The 27,149-nt window shown below is 46.2% G+C and overlaps 1 protein-coding gene across 1 annotated transcript in view; it reads left to right on the top strand.

Annotated features, from left to right (window-relative positions):
* Positions 1-530: 530 nt before the first annotated feature.
* The window catches only part of FAM131C (family with sequence similarity 131 member C), a 48,915-nt gene continuing 22,296 nt past the window's right edge, over positions 531-27,149 (top strand). Inside the window, exons 1-2 of the mRNA XM_082274100.1 lie at positions 531-986; positions 24,815-24,978. Of these exons, the coding sequence (XP_082130226.1) occupies positions 938-986; positions 24,815-24,978 (213 nt within the window). The 5' untranslated portion in view covers positions 531-937. The remainder of the gene's footprint in view (positions 987-24,814; positions 24,979-27,149) is intronic.

Raw genomic sequence — 27,149 nt, 5'->3', positions numbered from 1 at the left:
GTGACGATTCCTCTGCCGTTCCCTGATCGTTATTCCTCGTGCAATCGAAAGCCACTCCAACGCAAGCACTGGTCGCCTCTGCCATGTCCACTGGCCTTCTAAATGCCAGCCACAAGCCTCTGCCAACTCCTGCCAAGAGCCAGCCCGGTGCCAATCAGATTTTGGGGGTCAGGGAGAGACGGAGACCTCAAATCCTGGGAAGCTCATTAGGACCAGAGAAGGCCGAGACCCCCAGCATTGTGGACCCAGAAGAGACTCCTTAGTTTGGGGGTGTCGGGAGAAGAAGCTGCTTTAAATTTCAGGGTGCCAACATCTCCAGTTAGGGTGAGCCTGCCAAGCTTGGAGAAGCCCCCCCAGTTCTGTGGAGGATTTGGAGGTCCCTAGCTCTGTGGAACCAAAGAAGCTGCTAAGATCTTGCGGATCTCGAGAGAAGCAGCTGCTGGAGGTTTTGGAGTGCCTGAGTTGGGGGGTGCCATGTAAGATCAGAGAATCCCCTAACTCTGGGGAGGATTTGGAGACCCCCCCCCCCCAGCTTTGTGGAACTAGAGGCTGCTGATACCTCAATTTTCTTGGTGTCAGAAGAAGCAACTGCTGTAGTTTTTGGGGTGCCAACAGCTGGAGTTTTGGGGCATCTAGCTGGATTTTGGGCTCTCCAACAACTTGTTGAGCATGAGGTGAGACTGCCAGAGCTGGAGTTGGGGGTGCCAACAAAGCGGCTCAAAACCAAAGCTGAGGGACACAAAGGAGGCTGAGAAGACCTGAGGTGGGTCAGCAGACAAGGCAGCCAGAAGGTCAAGTCTGGGGTGAAGGTCTGGAGGCCTCCCTGGACCTCCGGGGTGAGCTGTATATGCCATAAGGATGTTTGGGTTCAGATGCCCGGGAGGACGTTGGTGCGGGCATCGCTGACCCTGGAGGACCATCATCTCCGAGGCTTTTCATGGCACAGGCCTCTCTACTCATCAGCATGGGCTCCTGCATCTCCAAAGGTAAGTTGGTGCTTTGCTTTCCTTGTTGCAGAATTAACCCTTTTTGTGCCATTTTGCCCGATCCCCCGCCCCCCCCCCCCATAGCAAGACGCCACCTCTTCGTAAAAGTCGCCACATTCCCCTAATGAGGACGCGGAGACGGCAGGGCAGAATTTATATCGTAGCGCCTGGTTGGGTTATTCAAAAATTTGACATCCACACATTGATGGTTAGAACAACGCGTTTCGCTATTTGGGGCCATTACGTTAAGTGGTCTAGAGGTTGAAGAGGACCTGTCCTGCGAGATCTGACCATTTCACACATTATAGGGAAGACTGAGGTCAGGTGATCGTGGCGTCTGTCAACGTATGGCAATATATTTCAGGATCGCAGTGACGTCATTGGTGATGTCATTTTATGAGATCGTGTCGGCAGCTTTATGAATCCTAAAAACTGAAAAGTGTGATAATCTGCAGCGATCGCATTTCGTGCACTCGCTATGCTCTGTCCAGGAACGGAGCGGAAAGGTCACCTCTTAGACCCCAGATGTCGTACCGTCACATCCTCCTATGGCCGCACTTCTGCCGAAGTCACAGGCAGTCATCCGCCTGATCGCTCTTCATCCCAGTGGGTTATGCAGAGATTTTCCAGCCCACTGGATAGTTTCCACGACTCCAACAATTTCCATCTCATTGGTCATTAAATCACATTTTTCACAAATGCTCGTTTGGTGCCGACGCCTTTCAGCTGGTGAGCCTCCTCTTCTGAGGAGAAGATACATTACCCTAGCTGTACCACAAATACAGATTCCTGTGGCCAGGCCGGTCTCCACACTCAGATATCAGGATCAGCAGTAAGTTCCAGCCGACTACTATCCATCCAATAAAATGCAAATCTTTATTAGCTACATGGTAAAGCACAAATGTGACAGGCTAACGCGTTTCACTGTGGTTTCAAGGCTTTGCTATGAGGAAAGCTGCCAGAGCTGAAACGCGTTAGCCTGTCACATTTGTGCTTTACAATGTAGCTAATAAAGATTTGCATTTTATTGGATGTTGCCGAGTAGCCAGCTGCAACTTCTAATCTTATGAGGAAGATTGTGGGTTAAAAAATATTTTTCTGGAAGCTCATCCCTTCAATCTTGAGATGAATGAAACAGAATAGATATGAAAGTCACAATTATTCATTATATATATCTCCCATCTAAACAATGTTTATAAACAATGTTACTTTGTATCTCTCTATCTCCCGTCTAAACAATGTTTATAAACAATGTTACTTTGTATCTCTCCATCTCCCGTCCGATCAATGTTTATAAACAATGTTACTTTGTATCTCTCCATCTCCCGTCTGATCAATGTTTATAAACAATGTTACTTTGTATCTCTCCATCTCCTGTCTGATCAATGTTTATAAACAATGTTACTTTGTATCTCGCTATCTCCCATCTGATCAATGTTTATAAACAATGTTACTTTGTATCTCTCTATCTCCCGTCTGATCAATGTTTATAAACAATGTTACTTTGTATCTCTCCATCTCCCGTCTGATCAATGTTTATAAACAATGTTACTTTGTATCTCGCTATCTCCCATCTGATCAATGTTTATAAACAATGTTACTTTGTATCTCTCTATCTCCTGTCTGATCAATGTTTATAAACAATGTTACTTTGTATCTCTCCATCTCCCATCTGATCAATGTTTATAAACAATGTTACTTTGTATCTCTCTATCTCCCGTCTGATCAATGTTTATAAACAATGTTACTTTGTATCTTTCATCTCCTGTCTGATCAATGTTTATAAACAATGTTACTTTGTATCTCTCCATCTCCCATCTGATCAATGTTTATAAACAATGTTACTTTGTATCTCGCTATCTCCCATCTGATCAATGTTTATAAACAATGTTACTTTGTATCTCGCTATCTCTGATCAATGTTTATAAACAATGTTACTTTGTATATCTCTATCTCCCTTCTGATCAATGTTTATAAACAATGTTACTTTGTATCTCTCTATGTCCCTTCTGATCAATGTTTATAAACAATGTTACTTTGTATCTCTCTATCTCCTGTCTGATCAATGTTTATAAACAATGTTACTTTGTATCTCTCTATCTCCCGTCTAGACAATGTTTATAAACAATGTTACTTTGTATGTCTCTATCTTCCGTCCGATCAATCTTTATAAACAATGTTACTTTGTATCTCTCTATCTCCCGTCTAAACAATGTTTATAAACAATGTTACTTTGTATATCTCTATCTCCCTTCTGATCAATGTTTATAAACAATGTTACTTTGTATCTCTCCATCTCCTGTCTGATCAATGTTTATAAACAATGTTACTTTGTATCTCTCTATCTCCTCTCTAAACAATGTTTATAAACAATGTTACTTTGTATCTTTCCATCTCCTGTCTGATCAATGTTTATAAAACAATGTTACTTTGTATCTCTCTATCTCCCATCTGATCAATGTTTATAAACAATGTTACTTTGTATCTCTCTATCTCCCATCTGATCAATGTTTATAAACAATGTTACTTTGTATCTCTCTATCTCCCATCGATCAGACACCACATAAGCACTATTTATGGGATCAGGGCTATTCATTATTCCGCACTTGTCAACCAATTCAGTCACATGGTTGTGTCGTGAGCGAAGGACTCCACAAATTACGGCCCGTGTTTATTTTCGGCGCACAATTTACACGGCGTTATCAGAACTGGCGGTTTCTAATTAAGACGCAAAGCTAACGATGATAAATAGCCGCGTCCCCCGGGGTCGCTGCGAAGGTCACAGTCTGCACACATGACAGCAGTCGCTTGTTTTGCTTCCTGATGTCTGGAAACGTTTTTACCCTCCCACACAATTTGCGGCGCGGTGCCGAGCGGCAGCTGTTGTTGACGGGTTCGGGAACTGGCAGTCCAGGTGCTGTTTTCCCGATGACGCCGCATAGGCGGGGGAGGCTGAAAGAAGCTCTAATTGGCTTGGAATGGAGCGCTGGCCAGCTTCTAGCGCTTCCGCCCGGGCAATCAGCGCGCACGCCAATGTACTGATAATTCTGCGAAGGAAACTGAGAATCCAAAATATTAACCAAAAAAAACGCAGCCAACCGCCATTCCTTTCCCAAAATCAGCTCATTATACTTTATTATTCACTTTCATTACTTATACAGAAGGTGAAAGAGCTTACACTCTAATAGGGTATAAGGGAGGATACAAAGGGTGGAGGAGCTTACAATCTAATACAGTGTAACCTATAAAATGACCTCCTCTGTGCAGGATAAAATCCTCCACTACTGGGGGTTCTCTTACTCTACTCCTGGGGTTCTCCTGTGAGTACTCGGCTCCTGGGGTTCTCCTGTGAGTACTCTGCACCTGGGGGTTCTCTTACTCTACTCCTGAGGTTCTCCTGTGTGTACTCTGCACCTGGGGGTTCTCTTACTCTACTCCTGAGGTTCTCCTGTGAGTATTCCGCTCCTGGGGGTTCTCCTGTGAGTACTCCGCTCCTGGGGGTTCTCCTGTGAGTACTCCGCTCCTGGGGGTTCTCCTGTGAGTACTCCACTCCTGGGGGTTCTACTGTGAGTACTCCGCTCCTGGGGGTTCTCCTGTGAGTACTCCGCTCCTGGGGGTTCTCCTGTGAGTACTCCACTCCTGGGGGTTCTCCTGTGAGTACTCCGCTCCTGGGGGTTCTCCTGTGAGTACTCCGCTCCTGGGGGTTCTCCTGTGAGTACTCCACTCCTGGGGGTTCTACTGTGAGTACTCCGCTCCTGGGGGTTCTCCTGTGAGTACTCCGCTCCTGGGGGTTCTCCTGTGAGTACTCCACTCCTGGGGGTTCTACTGTGAGTACTCCGCTCCTGGGGGTTCTCCTGTGAGTACTCCGCTCCTGGGGGTTCTCCTGTGAGTACTCCACTCCTGGGGGTTCTCCTGTGAGTACTCCGCTCCTGGGGGTTCTCCTGTGAGTACTCCGCTCCTGGGGGTTCTCCTGTGAGTACTCCACTCCTGGGGGTTCTACTGTGAGTACTCCGCTCCTGGGGGTTCTCCTGTGAGTACTCCGCTCCTGGGGGTTCTCCTGTGAGTACTCCACTCCTGGGGGTTCTACTGTGAGTACTCCGCTCCTGGGGGTTCTCCTGTGAGTACTCCACTCCTGGGGGTTCTACTGTGAGTACTCCACTCCTGGGGGTTCTCCTGTGAGTACTCCACTCCTGGGGGTTCTCCTGTGAGTACTCCACTCCTGGGGGTTCTCCTGTGAGTACTCCGCTCCTGGGGGTTCTCCTGTGAGTACTCCACTCCTGGGGGTTCTACTGTGAGTACTCCACTCCTGGGGGTTCTCCTGTGAGTACTCTACTCCTGGGGTTCTCTTACTCTACTGCTGGGGTTCTCCTCTGAGTACTCTGCTCCTGGGGTTCTCTTACTCTACTCCTGGGGTTCTCCTGTGAGTACTCCACTCCTGGGGGTTCTCCTGTGAGTACTCTACTCCTGGGGTTCTCTTACTCTACTCCTGGGGTTCTCCTGTGTGTACTCTGTGCCTGGGGGTTCTCTTACTCTACTCCTGGGGTTCTCTTGTGAGTACTCTACTCCTGGGGTTCTCTTACTCTACTGCTGGGGTTCTCCTCTGAGTACTCTGCTCCTGGGGTTCTCTTACTCTACTCCTGGGGTTCTCCTGTGTGTACTCTGCGCCTGGGGTTCTCTTACTCTACTCCTGGGGTTCTCCTGTGAGTACTCCTCTCCTGGGGGTTCTCCTCTGAGTACTTCACTCCTGGGGTTCTCTAACTCTACTCCTGGGGTTTTCCTGTGTGCACTCTGCGCCTGGGGGTTCTCTTACTCTGCTCCTGGGGTTCTCCTGTGTGTACTTCACTCCTGGGGGTTCTCCTGTGAGTACTCCGCTCCTGGGGGTTCTCCTGTGAGTACTCCGCTCCTGGGGTTCTCCTGTGAGTACTCCACTCCTGGGGGTTCTACTGTGAGTACTCCGCTCCTGGGGGTTCTCCTGTGAGTACTCCACTCCTGGGGGTTCTCCTGTGAGTACTCTACTCCTGGGGTTCTCTTACTCTACTCCTGGGGTTTTCCTGTGTGTACTCTGTGCCTGGGGGTTCTCTTACTCTACTCCTGGGGTTCTCTTGTGAGTACTCTACTCCTGGGGTTCTCTTACTCTACTGCTGGGGTTCTCCTCTGAGTACTCTGCTCCTGGGGTTCTCTTACTCTACTCCTGGGGTTCTCCTGTGTGTATTCTGTGCCTGGGGTTCTCTTACTCTACTCCTGGGGTTCTCCTGTGAGTACTCTACTCCTGGGGTTCTCTTACTCTACTCCTGGGGTTCTCCTGTGAGTACTCTACTCCTGGGGTTCTCTTACTCTACTCCTGGGGTTCTCCTGTGAGTACTCCACTCCTGGGGGTTCTCCTGTGAGTACTCCGCTCCTAGGGGTTCTCTTACTCTACTCCTGGGGTTCTCTTACTCTACTTCTGGGGTTCCCTACACTACTCCTGGGGTTATCCTATGAGTACTCCTCCGCTCCTGGGGTTCCCTTACTCTTCATCCTCCGGGTCTCTTACTTTACTACTGGGGTCCTGTGAGTACTCCGCTCCTGGTATTCCCTTTTAAATTCTCCACTCCTGGGGTTCACTTTATAGTTTCTTACCAGTCAGGTGATTTCACTCAGAGACATTCAGGAGAGGAGTCCTCTGTGCCTTACAGATGGGTCATATTGGAGGATCTGATGTAGTAGATTGTAAGCTCTTTTGATACGTATGTCCCATCTTATGGAATGTATGAATACTATCTGCATACATCACATATATAGACCACACCCATAGTAATAATATATATAATAGTATATATACTTCCCATTATATATAATAATGTATATTCTCCCCATTGTACCTAATAATGTATATTCTCCCCATTGTATATAAAAATATATATACTTCCATTAGAAATAATAATATATATACTCCTATTGTATATAATAATATATATACTCGCATTGTATATAATGATAAATATACTCCTCATTGTATATAATATATATATATACATCCCATTGTATATAATAATATATATACTTCCCATTGTATACAATAATATATATACTCCCCATTGTATATAATAATATATATACTCCCCATTGTATATAATAATATATATACTCCCATTGTATATAATAATATATATACTTCCCATTGTATATAATAATATATATACTCCCCATTGTATATAATAATATATATACTCCCATTGTATATAATAATATATATACTTCCCATTGTATATAATAATATATATACTCCCCATTGTATATTATATATATATATATATATATATATACTCCAATTGTATATAATAATATATATACTCCCCATTGTATATAATATATATATATATATATATATATATATATATATATATATATATATATATATATATATATATATATATATATATATATATATATATACTCCCATTGTATATAATAATATATATACTCCCCATTGTATATAATAATATATATACTCCCCATTGTATATAATATATATATACTCCCATTGTATATAATAATATATATACTCCCATTATATATAATAATATATATACTCCCCATTGCATATAATAATAATATATACTCCCATTGTATATACTAATATATATACTTCCCATTGTATATAATAATATATATATACTTCCCATTGTATATAATAATATATATACTCCGATTGTATATAATATATATATATACTCCCATTGTATATAATAATATATATACTCCGATTGTATATAATAATATATATATACTCCGATTGTATATAATAATATATATATACTCCCCATTGTATATAATAATATATATATACTCCCCATTGTATATAATAATATATATATACTCCCCATTGTATATAATATATATATATACTCCCATTGTATATAATAATATATATATACTCCCCATTGTATATAATATATATATATACTCCCATTGTATATAATAATATATATACTCCCCATTGTATATAATAATATATATACTCCCATTGTATATAATAATATATATATACTCCCCATTGTATATAATATATATATATACTCCCCATTGTATATAATAATATATATACTCCCATTGTATATAATAATATATATATACTCCCATTGTATATAATAATATATATATACTCCCCATTGTATATAATATATATATATACTCCCATTGTATATAATAATATATATATACTCCCATTGTATATAATAATATATATACTCATATATACTCCCATTGTATATAATAATATATATATACTCCCCATTGTATATAATATATATATATACTCCCCATTGTATATAATAATATATATACTCCCATTGTATATAATAATATATATATACTCCCCATTGTATATAATATATATATATATATACTCCCATTGTATATAATAATATATATATATACTCCCATTGTATATAATAATATATATACTCCCATTGTATATAATAATATATATATACTCCCCATTGTATATAATAATATATATACTCCCATTCTATATAATAATATATATACTCTCATTGTGTCTTGCCCGGTCCTGTCACAGCCGTTCGATGTGCTGCAGAAGATCGCTCTCTATATTCTTCTTCATCTATTATTTATCCTCTATAACCTCAGAGAACTCCAGAAAAGACGCACATGAATACCACTCAGGATTCAGTAATAAATCATTTCATGTATTTTTAAATACAAGCAGAATAAGTAGCGGAATTTGACCTTATCAGCCTCCCTGTACCGCAGAGCTCAGGCTGGGGGAGGGAGAAGCAGTACAAGAAGCCAATCAGGTGCTCTGCAGTGCAAGAAGCATGCTGATAGGAGGAGAGAGCAGAGAGATCCCCGATATATATATATATTTGGGGGAGGGTTTGTCTGTTTTCCTGCTGCTCAGTGTTATTAAAGACCAGCCGCCATGATGGGGCTCCTGCTGGAATCTGAATATTTAATATTAAACTCTCATTACTGAGCTGGCTTCTGATTTGTCAGATTGATTTTCGTCGGGGTCAGAGGTCAGCTGAAGTGTGATGAGGTCAACCCCAGGGAGCGGGGGACAGCTTGTATCTTCAGGCAGCAGCTGTCCGGCTTGTGGTGACCTCTGACCCCTGACACTCCAGCAGGAATGTCGGGAAAAGGTGAGAAGAGCCAAATAAAGAGGGAATATAGAAACCTTCCATAGGAAAGATAGGGAAATGGGCGGAGCTTCGATGACATCAGGAGCAGGAGGCGGGACCACCTCCAGGCGTAGATTTTTGAATTTCTATCGCATGTTCCTGACTGCACGAAACTTTTCTATTTCTTACAGAGAAATGATTTGGTGATGCAGAGAGCGCTCAGCGGGGGTCTCCTTTATGATGCAGAATGGGTGTCACTGCAGGTTATGAAGACGAACCGCGTGGGGCGGCTCCGTGTGCGCTCCGTTCACGCCAGACCCTGACAACGCTGTCACCTGACTGTCTGGAGCGGCCATATTCCTCATCCCGGCACACATGTAGGGAGCGGCCATATTCCTCATCCCGGCACACATGTAGGGAGCCGCCATATTCCTCATCCTGACACACATGTAGGGAGCGGCCATATTCCTCATCCTGACACACATGTAGGGAGCGCCCATATTCCTCATCCCGGCACACATGTAGGGAGTGCCCATATTCCTCATCCCGGCTCACATGTAGGGAGCGGCCATATTCCTCATCCCGGCACACATGTAGGGAGCCGCCATATTCCTCATCCTGGCACACATGTAGGGCACACCCTGTATGTTGTACATTGTATACCCCTGTATGTTGTACATTGTATACCCCTGTATGTTGTACATTGTATACCCCTGTATGTTGTACATTGTATACCCCCTTTATGTTGTACATTGTATACCCCCTGTATGTTGTACATTGTATACCCCCTTTATGTTGTACATTGTATACCCCCTGTATGTTGTACATTGTATACCCCTGTATGTTGTACATTGTATACCCCTGTATGTTGTACATTGTATACCCCCTGTATGTTGTATATTGTATACCCCTGTATGTTGTACATTGTATACCCTTGTATGTTGTACATTGTATACTCCCTGTATGTTGTACATTGTATACCCCCTTTATGTTGTACATTGTATACCCCCTTTATGTTGTACATTGTATACCCCTGTATGTTGTAAATTGTATACCCCTGTATGTTGTACATTGTATACCCCCTGTATGTTGTATATTGTATACCCCTGTATGTTGTACATTGTATACCCCTGTATGTTGTACATTGTATACCCCCTGTATGTTGTACATTGTATATCCCCTGTATGTTGTACATTGTATACCCCCTGTATGTTGTACATTGTATACCCCCTGTATGTTGTACATTGTATACCCCCTGTATGTTGTACATTGTATACCCCCTGTATATTGTACATTGTATACCCCTGTATGTTGTACATTGTATACCCCTGTATGTTGTACACTGGCACCATACCCGTTTGTAAGCTATCCTTAAAGATCAAGAATAATGGTCTGGCAATCACCTGGCTGAGCTCTTTAAGAACCCTCGGGTGCAAGCCATCCGGTCCCGGTGATTTATTTATGTTAAGTTTCTCTAGTTTAGTTCTAAGTCTATCTTCTGTTAGCCATGGCGGTATTTCCTGAGGTGTATTATTTAGTTCGGCCTTACAAGCTGGGTTAGTGTAGCCCCCGATTCTTTTGTGAAGACTGAAGAGAAGAAATTATTTAACACTTCCGCCTTTTCTCTGTCCTCAGTGGCCAAATCTCCTTTGTCGTCTTTTATGGGGCCAATGTGCTCTGGCCTCGCTTTCTTACTGTTTATATACTTAAAGAATTTTTTGGGGTTCTTTTTACTCTCTTCCACTATATGTCTCTCGTGTTCTATTTTAGCCGCCCTGATTTCGTCTTTACATTTCTTATTACACTCTTTGTAATGCTTGTATGCTGCCAATGACCCCTCAGCCTTGTACTTTTTGAAGGCCTTTTCCTTAGTATTAATATGCATTTTTATGTTGGAGTTTAGCCACCCAGGGTTTAGTTTTGCTCTTTTAAATGTATTTCCCTCTGGAATGCACTGGCCAATCCCTTTGTTTAGTATGATCTTGAAGCACTCCCATTTTTCCTCCGTGTTCTTTGTTCCCAGGGTTCTATCCCATTTAATATTTTCTAGCAGCGAGCGCAGTTTTGGGAAATTGGCTCTTTTGAAATTCAGTGTCCTTATATTGCCCTTGTGTTTCCTATTACTATGATTAACCACTTGCCGACCGCCGCACGACTATTTACGGCGGCGGTCAGTCCCTCCTGGGCAAAGTGACGTAGGGGTACGTCACTCGCCCGCGAGTGCCCCCGGTGGCGCGCGCTCCCGCCCCCGCTCGTTCACTGTGTTCCCCCGCGCGAGTGGCTCCGATTTCCGCCAGCCACCCGCGATCGTCCGCTGCGGAGGGAGAAAGGAAGGCAGCTGATGTAAACAAAGCAGCCTGTCATTCTCCCTGATGTAACAGCAGAGATCATACGGTCCTGCTATGTAGGATTGTATGTCTCTGTGGTTACATGAAAAGCCACGCCCCTTTACAGTTAGAAGCATGCCCCTAGGGACACATTTAACCCCTGCCTCTCCAATAAAGTTAACCCCTTACCTGCCAGTGTCATTTTTACAGTGATAGTGCATATATATAGCACTGATTACTGTAGTAATGTCACTGGTAACCCCAAAAGTGTCAAAAATGTCATTTAGGGGTCCGATCTGTCTGCCGCAATGTCGCAGTCCCGCAAAAAAATTGCAGATCGCCGCCATTACTAGTTAAAAAAAAACAATAAAAATGACAAGAATCTTTCCCTAACTTTTGCGCAAACCAATCAAAATACGCTTATTGTGATTTTTTACCAAACATATGTAGCAGAAAACAAATTGGCCTAAAATGTTAAAAAATTTTGATTTTTACATTTTTTGGGGGGAATTTCATATAAAAAAATGTGAAAAATATTGTTATTTTTTCAAAATTGTCGCTCTTTTTTCGTTTATAGCGCAAAAAGTAAAAATCGCACAGGTGATCAAATACCACCAAAAGAAATCTCTGTTTGTGGGTAAAAAAGGACGTCAATTTCATTTGGGTACAGCGCCGCACGACCGCGCAATTGTCAGTTAAAATCACGCAGTGCTGAATCGCAAAATAGGCCCTGGTCAAGAAGGGGGTAAAATCTTCCGGGGCTTAAGTGGTTAATACTGAAACGAATCGACCTATGGTCACTGTTTCCTAAGTTTCCCCGTATTTCTATATCTGTAAGCAGGTCTGTATTGTTGGTGATGGAGGGGGGGTTGGTGCTAGGAGGGGACATTATTGGGGGGAGGGGAATTTGTGCTAGTAGGGATGTTTGGGTAGGGGGGGGGGGTATTTGTGCTAGGAGGGGAAATTTGGGGAGGGGGGATTTGGAGTGGAGGGGTTCCTGCTCGGAGGAGACATTTTTTTCGGAAGGGGTATTTGTGATATTCGGGATTTATTGGGGGGAATTTGTGATAGGAGGGGAATTTTGGGGAGGAGGTTGTGCTGGGAGGTGGGATTGGGGGGGAGGGGTTGTGCTGGGGAGGGGGGGGGGTTTGGAAGGGGTATTTGTGCTATTCGAAATTTATGGGGGGGGGATTTGTGCTAGGAGGGGAATTTTGGGGGGGAGGTTGTGCTGGAAGGGAAGGGGGGGGGATTGGGGGGCAAGGGTTTGTGCTGGGAGGGGGAATTTGGAGTGTGGGGGGGATTTGTGCGGGGATTTTTTTTGGGAAGGGGAATTTGTGCTAGAAGGGGAATTTTGAGGGGGAGGGTTTGGGCTGAGAAGGGGGAATTAGAAGTAGGGGGAGGATTTGTGCTAGAAGGGGAATTGGGGGGGGGTAGGTTGTGATGGGAGAGGGGATTGGGAGGGGGGAGGGTTTGTGCTGGGAAGGGGGAATTAGAAGTGGGGTGAGATTTGTGCTCAGGGGGAAATTATTTTGGGAGGGGTATTTGTGCTATTTGGGATTTATGGGGGGGATTTGTGCTAGGAGGATAATTTTGAGGGGAGGTTGTGCTGGGAGAGGGGATTGGGGGGTAGGGTTTGTGCTGGGAAGGGGGAATCAGAAGTGGGGGGAGATTTGTGCTGGGGGGGGGAATTATTTTGGGAGGGGTATTTGTGGTATTTGGGATTTATGGGGGGATTTGTGCTAGGAGGGGAATTTTTGGGGGGGGGGGGGGGTGCTGGGAGAGGGGATTGGGGGGGAGGGTTTGTGCTTGGAAGGGGGAATTAGAATTGGGGGGAGATTTGTGCTTGTGGGGAAATTTTTTTGGGGAGGGGTATTTGTGCTCTTAGGCTCCGCTCACACCACGGCATTCTGAATCAACGCAATACGTGGGGCATGTTTTGCGATCCCCGTTATTCTCAATGACACCCCAATGGCGGTGCCCAGAATTGTCTCTCGGATCTCCAGATACTTCCTATAGATGTAGAGGATAATTATTGGTTTCATATTGATCGGATTGAGATTCCCAAACTGATACATGATTATTGTATCCGAATCATTCCCCTTCTATAAAGCTCTGCGTAATCAGCCAGGAGGGGGCCCCATAGCAGTTGTATGTACTCTGTGTAAGCAGCCAGCAGGGGGCCCCATAGCAGTTGTATGTACTCTGTGTAAGCAGCCAGCAGGGGGCCTCATAGCAGTTGTATGTACTCTGTGTAATCAGCCAGCAGGGGGCCCCATAGCAGTTGTATGTACTCTGTGTAATCAGCCAGCAGGGGGCCCCATAGCAGCTGTATGTACTCTGTATAAGCAGCCAGCAGGGGGCCCCATAGCAGTTGTATGTACTCTGTGTAAGCAGCCAGCAGGGGGCCCCATAGCAGTTGTGTGTACTCTGTGTAAGCAGCCAGCAGGGGGCCCCATGGCAGTTGTATGTACTCTTTGTAAGCAGCCAGCAGGGGGCCTCATAGCAGTTGTATGTACTCTGTGTAATCAGGCAGCAGGGGACCCCATAGCAGTTGTATGTAGTCTGTGTAATCAGCCAGCAGGGGGCCCCGTAGCAGTTGTATGTACTCTGTGTAAGCAGCCAGCAGGGGGCCCCATTGCAGTTGTATGTACTCTGTGTGAGCAGCCAGCAGGGGGCCACATGGCAGTTGTATGTACTCCGTGTGAGCAGCCAGCAGGGGGCCCCATAGCAGTTGTTTGTACTCTGTGTAAGCAGCCAGCAGGGGGCCCCATAGCAGTTGTATGTACTCTGTGTAAGCAGCCAGCAGGGGGCCACATGGCAGTTGTATGTACTCCGTGTGAGCAGCCAGCAGGGGGCCCCATAGCAGTTGTATGTACTCTGTGTAAGCAGCCAGCAGGGGGCCCCATAACAGTTGTATGTACTCTGTGTAAGCAGCCAGCAGGGGACCCCATAGCAGTTGTATGTACTCTGTGTAAGCAGCCAGCAGGGGGCCCCATGGCAGTTGTATGTACTCTGTGTAAGCAGCCAGCAGGGGACCCCATACCAGTTGTATGTACTCTGTGTAATCAGCCAGCAGGGGGCCCCATAGCAGTTGTATGTACTCTGTGTAATCAGCCAGCAGGGGGCCCCATAGCAGTTGTATGTACTCTGTGTAATCAGCCAACAGGGGGCCCCATAGCAGTTGTATGTACTCTGTGTAATCAGCCAACAGGGGGCCCCATAGCAGTTGTATGTACTCTGTGTAAGCAGCCAGCAGGTGGCCCCATAGCAGTTGTATGCACTCTGTGTAAGCAGCGAGCAGGGGGCCCCATAGCAGTTGTATGTACTCTGTGTAAGCAGCCAGCAGGGGGTCCCATAGAGCTCATTTCTCTGTCACTCTGATCCCTCCTCCTGTCAGCATGCTCCTTCAGTCCACAGCTGATTGACCTGCTGTGCTGTTTCCCCCTTTCCCAGTCTGAGCTCAGCTGTGCAGGCAGTTGATAGCAGGTCACATTCAGGTATGCGCTCCCTGCTTGTGGGAAAGCTTGGAGATTCAAATCTTTGCGTGTCGGGAAGGCGTGTAAAATTTCACACTTTCCCGTCCCGCGGAGAAACGCGCTGCTGTTTAGTAGACGCGCGGCAATGTCATTCATTGTCACCTACCTGCAAATGTGTGCGATTCGGTGCGACGCGTTTTTGGGAAAGAGTCCGGGACTTTATTTACATATTAAAATAAATGGGCCGCCCTACACGTAATGCGCCTTGGTATGACCCGAGCCTTCGATCTGGCGATGCCGCAGTCTCCCCTCACCGGCCGCTCTGTCGCCATGTTTGCGAATCGCCGTGAACTCGCGTCAGATATCAGTGTACTGTAAACGCGCGCCTGGTCGGTCGGGTTCTTGGAATAACATTCGCTCTCCACGCCTGAACGCAGGGATTGTTCCCATGGCGACATTGATCCATGGTGGCATTGATCCTTGGACCCCGATGTCACAAGTGCCACTTACGCCGATTATCCGATAATAAAACGCGCTCATCGCAGTGCGCTCAGTACAGCTCCCTCCGGCTCCCTTCCCCCGATAAATCGCAGGTAGATCTATGACTGCGATAAAAGCTTTTAGCGAGCGGCGAGGACAATGGAAACGCCGTTACCCGTCACTGAGACGTGACAACCTGGAGAACGTGGAAATCCTCCCTATAGGCGGCATGTAATCTCTTCTAATCCGCCTTCTAATAAATGACTGGCGGCTCCCCACACCAGCTGAAATCTCTAATCAGGCTGACAGGAGGGGGCGGAGCTAGGGCCATCACCACCATTGCTGCAATTCTCAGCTCTGAAGGGGGGGGGTATAGTGCCAGTGACTGCTTATATACATTAACAGGAAGTGCCTGAGCAGGGATTGTCATGGCGGGATCATCGGATACATTATAATAAAAGCTGGAAATAAATAGATTGGAAATGACGATAAATTATGAATTTTAGTCAGTGCCAATATTAGGTCCCATTCACATAGAGATTCATTGATGTCAATCCCGCCGTTCACATCTGCGCACTGCGTTGTAAAAAAAACGAGGCATGTCCAACATTACACACACACTGTATTGTCAAAAGTATTGGGACGCCTGCCTTTACACACACATGAACTTTAATGGCCTCCCAGTCTTAGTCCGTAGGGTTCAATATTGAGTTGGCCCCGCCCTTTGCAGCTATAACAGCTTCAACTCTTCTGGGAAGGCCGTCCACAAGGTTTAGGAGTGTCTATGGGAATGTTTCACCATTCTTCCAGAAGGGCATTTGTGAGGTCAGGCACTGATGATGTTGGATGAGAAGGCCTGGCTCACAGTCCAAAAGGTGTTCTATGGGGTTGAGGTCAGGACTCTGTGCAGGCCAGTCAAGTTCCTCCAACCAACTCCAAAGAACCAAGGAACAGTGCTCAGAGGTGGGTAGGGGGTGGAACCAAGGAACAGTGCTCTGAGGTGGGTAGGGGGCAGAACCAAGGAACAGTGCTCAGAGGTGGGCAGAGGGTGGAACCAAGGAGCAGTGCTCAGAGGTGGGTAGGGGGTGGAACCAAGGAACAGTGCTCTGAGGTGGGTAGGGGGCAGAACCAAGGAACAGTGCTCAGAGATGGGTAAGAGATGGAACCAAGGAACAGTGCTTGGAGGTGAGTAAGAGATGGAACCAAGGAACAGTGCTCAGAGGTGGGTAGGGGGTGGAACCAAGGAACAGTGCTCGGAGGTGGGTAGGGGGCAGAACCAAGGAACAGTGCTCGGAGGTGGGTAAGAGATGGAACCAAGGAACAGTGCTCAGAGGTGGGTAAGAGATGGAACCAAGGAACAGTGCTCAGAGGTGGGTAAGAGATGGAACCAAAGAACAGTGCTCAGAGGTGGGTAGGGGCAGAACCCAGGAGCAGTGCTCAGAGGTGGGTAAGGGGTGGAACCAAAGAACAGTGCTCGGAGGTGGGTAGGGGTGGAACCAAGGAACAGTGCTCAGAGGTGGGTAAGGGGTGGAATCAAGGAACAGTGCTTGGAGGTGGGTAAGAGATGGAACCAAGGAACAGTGCTCAGAGGTGGGTAAGAGATGGAACCAAGGAACAGTGCTCAGAGGTGGGTAAGGGGTGGAATCAAGGAACAGTGCTCAGAGGTGGGTAAGGGGTGGAATCAAGGAACAGTGCTCAGAGGTGGGTAAGGGGTGGAATCAAGGAACAGTGCTCAGAGGTGGGTAAGGGGTGGAATCAAGGAACAGTGCTCGGAGGTGGGTAAGGGGTGGAACCAAGGAACAGTGCTCGGAGGTGGGTAGGGGGCAGAACCAAGGAACAGTGCTCGGAGGTGGGTAAGAGATGGAACCAAGGAACAGTGCTCAGAGGTGGGTAAGGGGTGGAACCAAGGAACAGTGCTCAGAGGTGGGTAAGGGGTGGAACCAAGGAACAGTGCTCGGAGGTGGGTAAGGGGTGGAACCAAGGAACAGTGCTCAGAGGTGGGTAAGGGGTGGAACCAAGGAACAGTGCTCGGAGGTGGGTAAGGGGTGGAACCAAGGAACAGTGCTCGGAGGTGGGTAAGGGGTGGAACCAAGGAACAGTGCTCAGAGGTGGGTAGGGGGCAGAACCAAGGAACAGTGCTGGGAGGTGGGTAGGGGGCAGAACCAAGAACAGTGCTCGGAGGTGGGTAAGAGATGGAACCGAGGAACAGTGCTCAGAGGTGGGTAGGGGGCAGAACCAGGAAAGGAGAAAAGGGGTGAATCAGAGTTCCTGCGCCTTTTCTTTGAGAAAAAAGCCCTGTATATAGCCGTGTTCCTCTAAGACACATGTCAAACACAAGGCCCATGGGCCAAATCCGGCCCGCCAGATCATTTCATGTAGCCCTTGCACCTTTTCTGCAGCTGCAGCACCACCCTCAACTCCACCTTCACCTTGTCAAAGTAGTTGGCAGCAGAGAAAAGGACATAACTCCTCCAGCAGATCCTGCGGTTCTCCGTAGCACCCCCTTGTCTCAGCATTCAGGAGGCTCCAGCAGCTGACTCCTCTGGTCCTCCTCCATGATTAAATAAGACTTTTATTCTGAAGTGGTATGTGGGAGAAGGGGGGCACATTAATAATAATTCATGATTTATATATCGCCATCAGTTTGCACAGCGCCGTACATAATAAAGGAGGACAGTGCAATCACCATGGAATTCAGTACAGGAGGGTTGGGAGGGCTCTGGTCCTGAGAGCTTACAATCTATAATGCAGAATATCGCATGTTGGCGGCTGTGGAAGCCACTTGTTGGCTCAGAGGTGGGTAAGAGATGGAACCAAGGAACAGTGCTCAGAGGTGGGTAGGGGCAGAACCCAGGAGCAGTGCTCAGAGGTGGGTAAGGGGTGGAACCAAAGAACAGTGCTCGGAGGTGGGTAGGGGTGGAACCAAGGAACAGTGCTCAGAGGTGGGTAAGGGGTGGAATCAAGGAACAGTGCTTGGAGGTGGGTAAGAGATGGAACCAAGGAACAGTGCTCAGAGGTGGGTAAGAGATGGAACCAAGGAACAGTGCTCAGAGGTGGGTAAGGGGTGGAATCAAGGAACAGTGCTCAGAGGTGGGTAAGGGGTGGAATCAAGGAACAGTGCTCGGAGGTGGGTAAGAGATGGAACCAAGGAACAGTGCTCAGAGGTGGGTAAGAGATGGAACCAAGGAACAGTGCTCAGAGGTGGGTAAGGAGTGGAATCAAGGAACAGTGCTCGGAGGTGGGTAAGAGATGGAACCAAGGAACAGTGCTCGGAGGTGGGTAAGGGGTGGAACCAAGGAACAGTGCTCAGAGGTGGGTAAGGGGTGGAATCAAGGAACAGTGCTCGGAGGTGGGTAAGGGGTGGAACCAAGGAACAGTGCTCGGAGGTGGGTAGGGGGCAGAACCAAGGAACAGTGCTCGGAGGTGGGTAAGAGATGGAACCAAGGAACAGTGCTCAGAGGTGGGTAAGGGGTGGAACCAAGGAACAGTGCTCGGAGGTGGGTAAGGGGTGGAACCAAGGAACAGTGCTCAGAGGTGGGTAAGGGGTGGAACCAAGGAACAGTGCTCGGAGGTGGGTAAGGGGTGGAACCAAGGAACAGTGCTCAGAGGTGGGTAGGGGGCAGAACCAAGGAACAGTGCTGGGAGGTGGGTAGGGGGCAGAACCAAGAACAGTGCTCGGAGGTGGGTAAGAGATGGAACCGAGGAACAGTGCTCAGAGGTGGGTAGGGGGCAGAACCAGGAAAGGAGAAAAGGGGTGAATCAGAGTTCCTGCGCCTTTTCTTTGAGAAAAAAGCCCTGTATATAGCCGTGTTCCTCTAAGACACGTGTCAAACACAAGGCCCATGGGCCAAATCCGGCCCGCCAGATCATTTCATGTAGCCCTTGCACCTTTTCTGCAGCTGCAGCACCACCCTCAACTCCACCTTCACCTTGTCAAAGTAGTTGGCAGCAGAGAAGAGGACATAACTCCTCCAGCAGATCCTGCGGTTCTCCGTAGCACCCCCTTGTCTCAGCATTCAGGAGGCTCCAGCAGCTGACTCCTCTGGTCCTCCTCCATAATTAAATAAGACTTTTATTCTGAAGTGGTATGTGGGAGAAGGGGGGCACATTAATAATAATTCATGATTTATATATCGCCATCAGTTTGCACAGCGCCGTACATAATAAAGGAGGACAGTGCAATCACCATGGAATTCAGTACAGGAGGGTTGGGAGGGCTCTGGTCCTGAGAGCTTACAATCTATAATGCAGAATATCGCATGTTGGCGGCTGTGGAAGCCACTTCAATAAAAGCGACAGATTCCAGTGGAACGCTCGCACTCTGCGGTCTCTGGGGCCGGCTGTCTGTACATCACACTGGAGTGATAATGGTTAAATCCCCCCCCCATTCTCTGTCCTTTCCAGGCTGTGACGTTCCCCCGATGACGTCTTGTCTCCACAGGGAGACCCATCTGATCGGCAATGACACCAATCATCATCAATGACATCAATGATATGTGGGTGGTTCACAGACCCCGACCCCTCGTCACCGACCTTTACCATCATTGGATTCAATTGTTATAAGGAATAAAAAATATTCCACTGATGCTTACATTGGAGGGGGGGGGGAGGGGGGTGGCGATCCTTCCAATAACCATTCAGATGTGACGTTCATTCCTTATCCTCCACTGGAAGAATGATGATCTGCATGTTACCTATGTTCATTGTTACATTGTTAGATTGCGGCCTAGGGTCACTGTTATATGACTACATGATGGCATTTATACATTGTTACCTGATTATATGGCTAACTCAATACATTGCTTTATTACATAGTTACATTGTTACATTGTTACATGGTTACATAGGTTTAATGAGGAAAAAAAAATACATCGATCCACCCAGTTCAACCCATAAGGTATGAGTGTGTGTTTGCCGTCAATAGTACATTGTATACCCCTGTATGTTGTACATTGTATACCCCTGTATGTTGTACATTGTATACCCCTGTGTGTTGTACATTGTATACCCCTGTATGTTGTACATTGTATACCCCTGTATGTTGTACATTGTATACCCCTGTATGTTATACATTGTATACCCCTGTATGTTATACATTGTATACCCCCTGTATGTTGTACATTGTATACCCCCTGTATGTTGTACATTGTATACCCCCTGTATGTTGTGGTCTTTAAGGTGCCCATCTAATAGTTTTTTGAAACTATCAATGCTCCCTGCTGATACCACTGCTTGTGGAAGAAAATTCCACATCCTTACCACTCTGACAGTAGAGAACCCTTTACGCAATTTAAGGTTAAACCGCTTTTCTTCAAATTTTAGTGAATGGCCGCGAGTTCTTTTATATTCCCTTTTGCTGAAATGTTTGTTCCTTATGCTCGGGTCACCAGTACAGTATTTGTACATTGATATCATATCCCCCCTCCATCGTCTCTTCTCCAGAGAGAATAAGTTCAGTGCTTGTAGTTTTTCCTCATAGCTGATGTCCTCCATTCTCTTTATTAGCTTTGTTGCCCTTCTCTGGACTCTCTCCAGTTCCAGCACATCCTTCCTGAGGACCGGTGCCCAGAACTGGACAGCATACTCCAGATGTGGCCGGACCAGAGTCTTGTAGAGTGGGAGAATAATCTCTTTATTTCTGGAGTGAATCCCCTTTTTTATACATCCCAGTATTCTGTTAATTAAACAGGATTGGTCCCAGGACAGAACCTTGGGGGACCCCACTTTCCACACCCGCCCAATCCGAGTACTCCCCATTAATCACCACCCTCTGGGCTCTCCCCTGGAGCCAGTTCTCTATCCAGGTACTCACCTTATGCATACCTTCCTTAGTTTGTACAGTAAGCGTTTGTGGGGAACGGTGTCAAAGGCCTTTGCAAAATCCAGATACACCACATCCACAGGCTTTCCTTTATCCAGATACACCACATCCACAGACCTTCCTTTATCCAGATACACCACATCCACAGGTCTTCCTTTATCTAGATACACCACATCCACAGGCCTTCCTTTATCCAGATACACCACATCCACAGGCTTACCTTTATCCAGATACACCACATCCACAGTCCTTCCTTTATCCAGATACACCACATCCACAGGCCTTCCTTTATCCAGATACACCACATCCACAGACCTTCCTGTATCCAGATACACCACATCCACAGTCCTTCCTTTATCTAGATACACCACATCCACAGGCCTTCCTTTATCCAGATACACCACATCCACAGGGCTCCCTTTATCCAGATACACCACTTCCACAGACCTTCCTTTATCCAGATACACCACATCCACAGACCTTCCTGTATCCAGATACACCACATCCACAGACCTTCCTTTATCCAGATACACCACATCCACAGACCTTCCTGTATCCAGATACACCACATCCACAGTCCTTCCTTTATCTAGATACACCACATCCACAGACCTTCCTTTATCCAGATACACCACATCCACAGGGCTCCCTTTATCCAGATACACCACTTCCACATACCTTCCTTTATCCAGATACACCACATCCACAGACCTTCCTTTATCCAGATACACCACATCCACAGGGCTCCCTTTATCCAGATACACCACATCCACAGGGCTCCCTTTATCCAGATACACCACATCCACAGACCTTCCTTTATCCAGATACACCACATCCACAGGCCTTCCTTTATCCAGATACACCACATCCACAGGGCTCCCTTTATCCAGATACACCACATTCACAGGGCTCCCTTTATCCAGATACACCACTTCAACATACCTTCCTTTATCCAGATACACCACATCCACAGACCTTCCTTTATCCAGATACACCACATCCACAGGGCTCCCTTTATCCAGATACACCACATCCACAGGCCTTCCTTTATCCAGATACACCACATCCACAGGCCTTCCTTTATCCAGATACACCACATCCACCGACCTTCCTTTATCCAAATACACCACATCCACAAGCTTACCTTTATCCAGATACACCACATCCACAGGCCTTCCATTATCCAGATACACCACATCCACTGACCTTCCTTTATCCAGGTACACCACATCCACAGGTCTTCCATTATCTAGATGGCAGTTCACTCCTTCATAGAAGGTTAATAGATTGTTTTGGCAAGAACGATTTTTATGAATCCATGCTGATTTCTACTAATAATATCATTTTCATTACTAAAGTCTTGTATATAGTCCCTTATCATCCCCTCCACTCTTGCAGACTACAGATGTTAGGCTAACTGGCCTGTAGTTCCCAGGGATATATCTCAGCCCTTTTTTAAATATTGGTGCCACCGTCACGTTGGCTTTTCTCCAATCAGCTGGCACCATACCCGTCTGTTGATCCATAAAAATGAGGAACAATGTTCTGGCAATCACCTGGCTGAGTTCTTTAAGGACCCTTGGGTGTAAGCCATCCGGTCCTGGTGACTTATTTATGTTAAATTTTTCAAGTCTGGTTCTGAGTCTGTCTTCTGTTAACCATGAGGGGGGCTTCCTGTGACGTGTTATTTAGTCTAACATTACAGTCCAGGTTACTGTGTCCCCCCAATTCTTTGGTGAAGACTGAGGATAAGAATTTATTTTGCACTTTCGCCTTCTCTCTGTCCTCTGTAGCCAGATTCCCTTTGTCTTCCTTTATGGGGCCAATGTGTTCTGGTCTCAGTTTCTTACTATTTATATACTTAAAGAGTTTCTTTGTTTTTTTTACTCTCTTCTGCTATGTGCCTTTCCTGTTCTATTTTAGCCGCCTTGATTGCGCTCTTTCATTTCTTATTGCATTCTTTGTAATGTTGGAATGCTGCCAATGACCCCTCAGCCTTGTATTTTTTTGAAGGGCTATAATTACATAGTTATATGGTTACACTGATATACTGTAATAAAACATTTAATGTGATATCATAAGTTTGCATTGTATACAGACTATAGATACAGAATTCTGATTTACACTGATACATTGTGTGCAAACAATGGAACATGGGATCCCTCCACCATAGTTTATCCAGAGGAAGGCAAACACATCATCCAATCTGAGAAACAACAAGCATGGCTGGCGGTCCCTAGTATGGCTGGGGGCCCCCTGGCATGGCTGGTGGTCCTTGGCAGTGCTGGAATGGCTGGCTGTTCCTTGCTTGGCTGGCGGTCCCTGGCATGGCTGGCAGTCCCTGGTATGGCTGGCAGTCCCTAGTATTTCTGGCAGTCCCTGGTATGGCTGGCGGCCCTTAGTATGGCTGGCGGTCCTTAGTATGGCTGGCGGTCCCTGGCATGGCTGGCAGTCCCTGGCAAGGCTTGCTGTCCCTGGCTTGGCGGTCATTAGTATGGCTGGCGGTCCTTCGTTTGGCTGGCGGTCCCTGGCATGGCTGGCGGCCCCTAGTATGGCTGGCGGTCCCTGGTATGGCTGGCGGTCCCTGGCATTGCTGGAGGTCCCTAGCAAGCTTGGCGGTCCCTGGCATTGCTGGCGGTCCCTAGTATGGCTGGCGGTCCCTAGTATGGTTGGCGGTCCCTGGCATTGCTGGCGGTCCCTAGCATGCTTGGCGGGCCCTGGCGGTCCCTGGCATTGCTGGCGGTCCCTAGTATGGCTGGCGGTCCCTAGTATGGTTGGCGGTCCCTAGTATGGCTGGCGGTCCCTGGTATGGCTGGCGGTCCCTGGCATTGCTGGCAGTCCCAAGTATGCTTGGCGGTCCCTGGCATGGCCGGTGGTCAGAGGGTTGGTGAAACGCTCCCGTCATGTTTGTGTGTTTAGCTGGTTTTGTGCGGGAGCGTGCGTACCTCGGTTGCCATGGTAACTGTCTAGCCTTCCTCGCCATCCTTTACTGTAAGGCACTCAGGAGGCCGCAGAGCCACTCACACCCCGCAGAGCTTTGTTACGGCGATGCCGAACGCAGAGCTCGGTTACTATGGTGATGTACTGTACGGAGCGCCGACCTGACATCAAAACCAATTCATTCTATCCAATTAAAGAGACCAAGACGCCTGGCGAGCGCTCTGTGATGGGGGGGGGGGGGCAATGACATGGGGCAGGGGAGACAAGGGGGGGCAATAATAACAGTGGAGGCAAAACCCAAATCTAACGTACAGATCTGCCCCTTCCAATTACCGAATTACCGCCTCAACCGCCATCAGACCAGAAAATCTACCACCGAGGCGTATAGTCTGCAGGAAGTTGTGTGTAATAAAAACCTGTGTGAGAAGCCTGTGATGGAAGCTGTGATGACCCGAATACATAGAGGTTCCAGGAGGTTATTCAGGGAGACTTGTAATAAAAAATGAATGTAATTAAAGAAGTGCTTTGTACATTGTATTGAATGAATTCCATAGAAGGGAAACATTGCAGATTGTCAGCTCTTGGGACAAGGCGAGGAACACCAACAGTGAAGCAGGAACTTTTGTCGCCCAGTTAATTGGCATTTTTCTCTGTTTTTTAGAGTTCTTCTTCAGCGGTCACAAAGAGTTCCAACTGTCCAACAACAACACAAAGCCAGCGAACCCCCCGCCGTCCGCGGAAATCCCCCCGCCACCAGAGGGCGCTGCCCCCACTGAGAGCCCCGAGGAGGATGAGGAAGAAGAGGATGAAGATGTCTTGGGGAAGGTGAGTCCTCCACAGGGGATTGATGGATGGAAATGGATGATTCTGCCGAGCTGGCGGTGTATGTGAGGGCTCCGATCCAATCAGGGACCCCGAGAACGATCAACATGGTGGAAACATTTTATTTGTCACCAGACTGGGACAGAGCGTGCGAGGTACTAAAACATCCAAGCGTATGGTAAGACATTAGGGATGGGGGGGGTGGGGGGGTGGCGAGATTGCACAAAACAGGTTGGTCACCAGACAGCTGAAGTTATATGCAGATCATTGCTCCTCCTAGTAAAGCCCAGCCTGGTCCCGCCCCTTCCTTCCTATTGGTCACTGAGGCTGTCCATCATGTTAAAGTGAAATGGGGAGGTTTGGGCCAAGCTCAACTTTTACAGGAAAAGTGAAGATCTGCAAATAACTTCAGCTGCCATATAGTGGTGGGAACCTCTGGGTTTTCACACTTGAGATGTGACATGTTAGAGTTCAGGCAGCCTGCTGGCGCCCCCTGCAGTGTTCTGAGGATCATTGCATGGAATGCTTCTACTTTAATAAGATTCTTTCTGGAGGGATACCGGGGGTGCAGCAATTAAAGGAACAATCATGTGATTGTAGGGAAGATAGCATCTAAGCATGACCCCCAATTCTAACACTAACCCTAATCACAACCCTAACACTAACCCTAACCATGAGCCTAATTCTAACACTAATACTAACCCTAACCATGAGCCTAATTCTAACACTAACCCTAATTCTAACACTAATACTAACCCTAACCACAGCCCTAACACTAACCCTTACCATGAGCCTAATTCTAACACTAATACTAACCCTAAACATGAGTCTAATTTTTACACTAATACTAACCCTAACCAACAGCCCTAATTCTAATACTAACCCTAACACTAAACATGAGCCTAATTCTAACACTAATACTAACCCGAACTACTGCCCTAACACTAACCCTAATCACACCCCTAACACTAACCCTAAACATGAACCTAATTCTAATACTAACCCTAATGGCAGCCCTAATACTAACCCTAACCACAGCCCTAACATGAACACTAACTTTAACTCTTTGCTGATCAACAAAGTCATGTGATCATTATGTGAGATTTGTGGTGGTGATCACATGGCTTTGTTAAAAAATGAAGGGTTAGCTTTAGATTTAGCACTAGAGGTGGGGTTAGATAAAGCATTAAGGTTAGCATTAGGGATACCATTAAGGTTATCATTAGGGTTTCCATTAGAGAAGTCATTAGGGATAACATTAGGGTTATTATTAGGGTTTTCATTAAGGTTAGCCTTAGGGTTATCAGTAGGGATATCATTAGGATTAGCATTAGGGATATCTATACGTTTAACATTAAGGTTGTCATTATGGTTAGCATTAGAGTTATGGTTAGGGTTATCATTAGGATTACCTTTTGGGATAGCATTAGAGTTATCATTAGGGTTATCATTAGGGTTAGCATTAGGGTTCACATTAGGGATATCAATAGGGTAACATTAGTGTTAGCATTAGGAATATTAATAGGGTTAGCATTTGGGGTATCATTATGGTTAGCATTAGGGTTATCATTAGGGTTACCTTTGGGGATACCATTAGGGTTATAATTAGGGTTCGCATTAGGGAAATCAATAGGGTTAACATTAGGGTTATCGTTAGGGTTATCATTAGGATTAGCATTAGGGATGTCATTAGGGTTATCAATAGGGTTAACGTTAGGATTATCATTAAGGTTATCATTAGGGTTGGCATTAGGGATGTCCTTAGGGTTTTCATTAGGGCTAGCATTAGGGTTATCATTAGGGTTATCATTATGGTTATTATTAGGGTTACATTAGGGATGTCATTAGGGTTAGCATTATGGTTATCATTCGTATTAGCATTAGCGTTAATATTAGGGTTAGCAATAGTGTTATATTTAGGGTTATAATTAGGGATACCATTAGCGTTATCATTAGGGTTAGCATTAGGGTTATCATTAGAGTTATCATTAAGGTTAGCATTAAGGTTAGCATTAGGGTTAGCATTAGGGTTGTTATTAGGGTTATTAGGGATATCATTTGGGTTATCATTAAGGTTAGCATTAGGGATATTATTGGGGTTAGCATTAGGATTATAATTAGGATTATCATTAGAGATATCATTAGGGTTAGCATTAGGATTATCATTAGGGTAT

This window comes from Pelophylax lessonae (assembly GCF_965119305.1).
Source record: "Pelophylax lessonae genome assembly, chromosome: 12".
In the NCBI taxonomy this organism is placed as follows: Eukaryota; Metazoa; Chordata; class Amphibia; order Anura; family Ranidae; genus Pelophylax; species Pelophylax lessonae.
The sequence above is the reverse complement of the archived record's forward strand: the minus strand, read 5'-3'. Positions and strand labels throughout refer to the sequence as shown.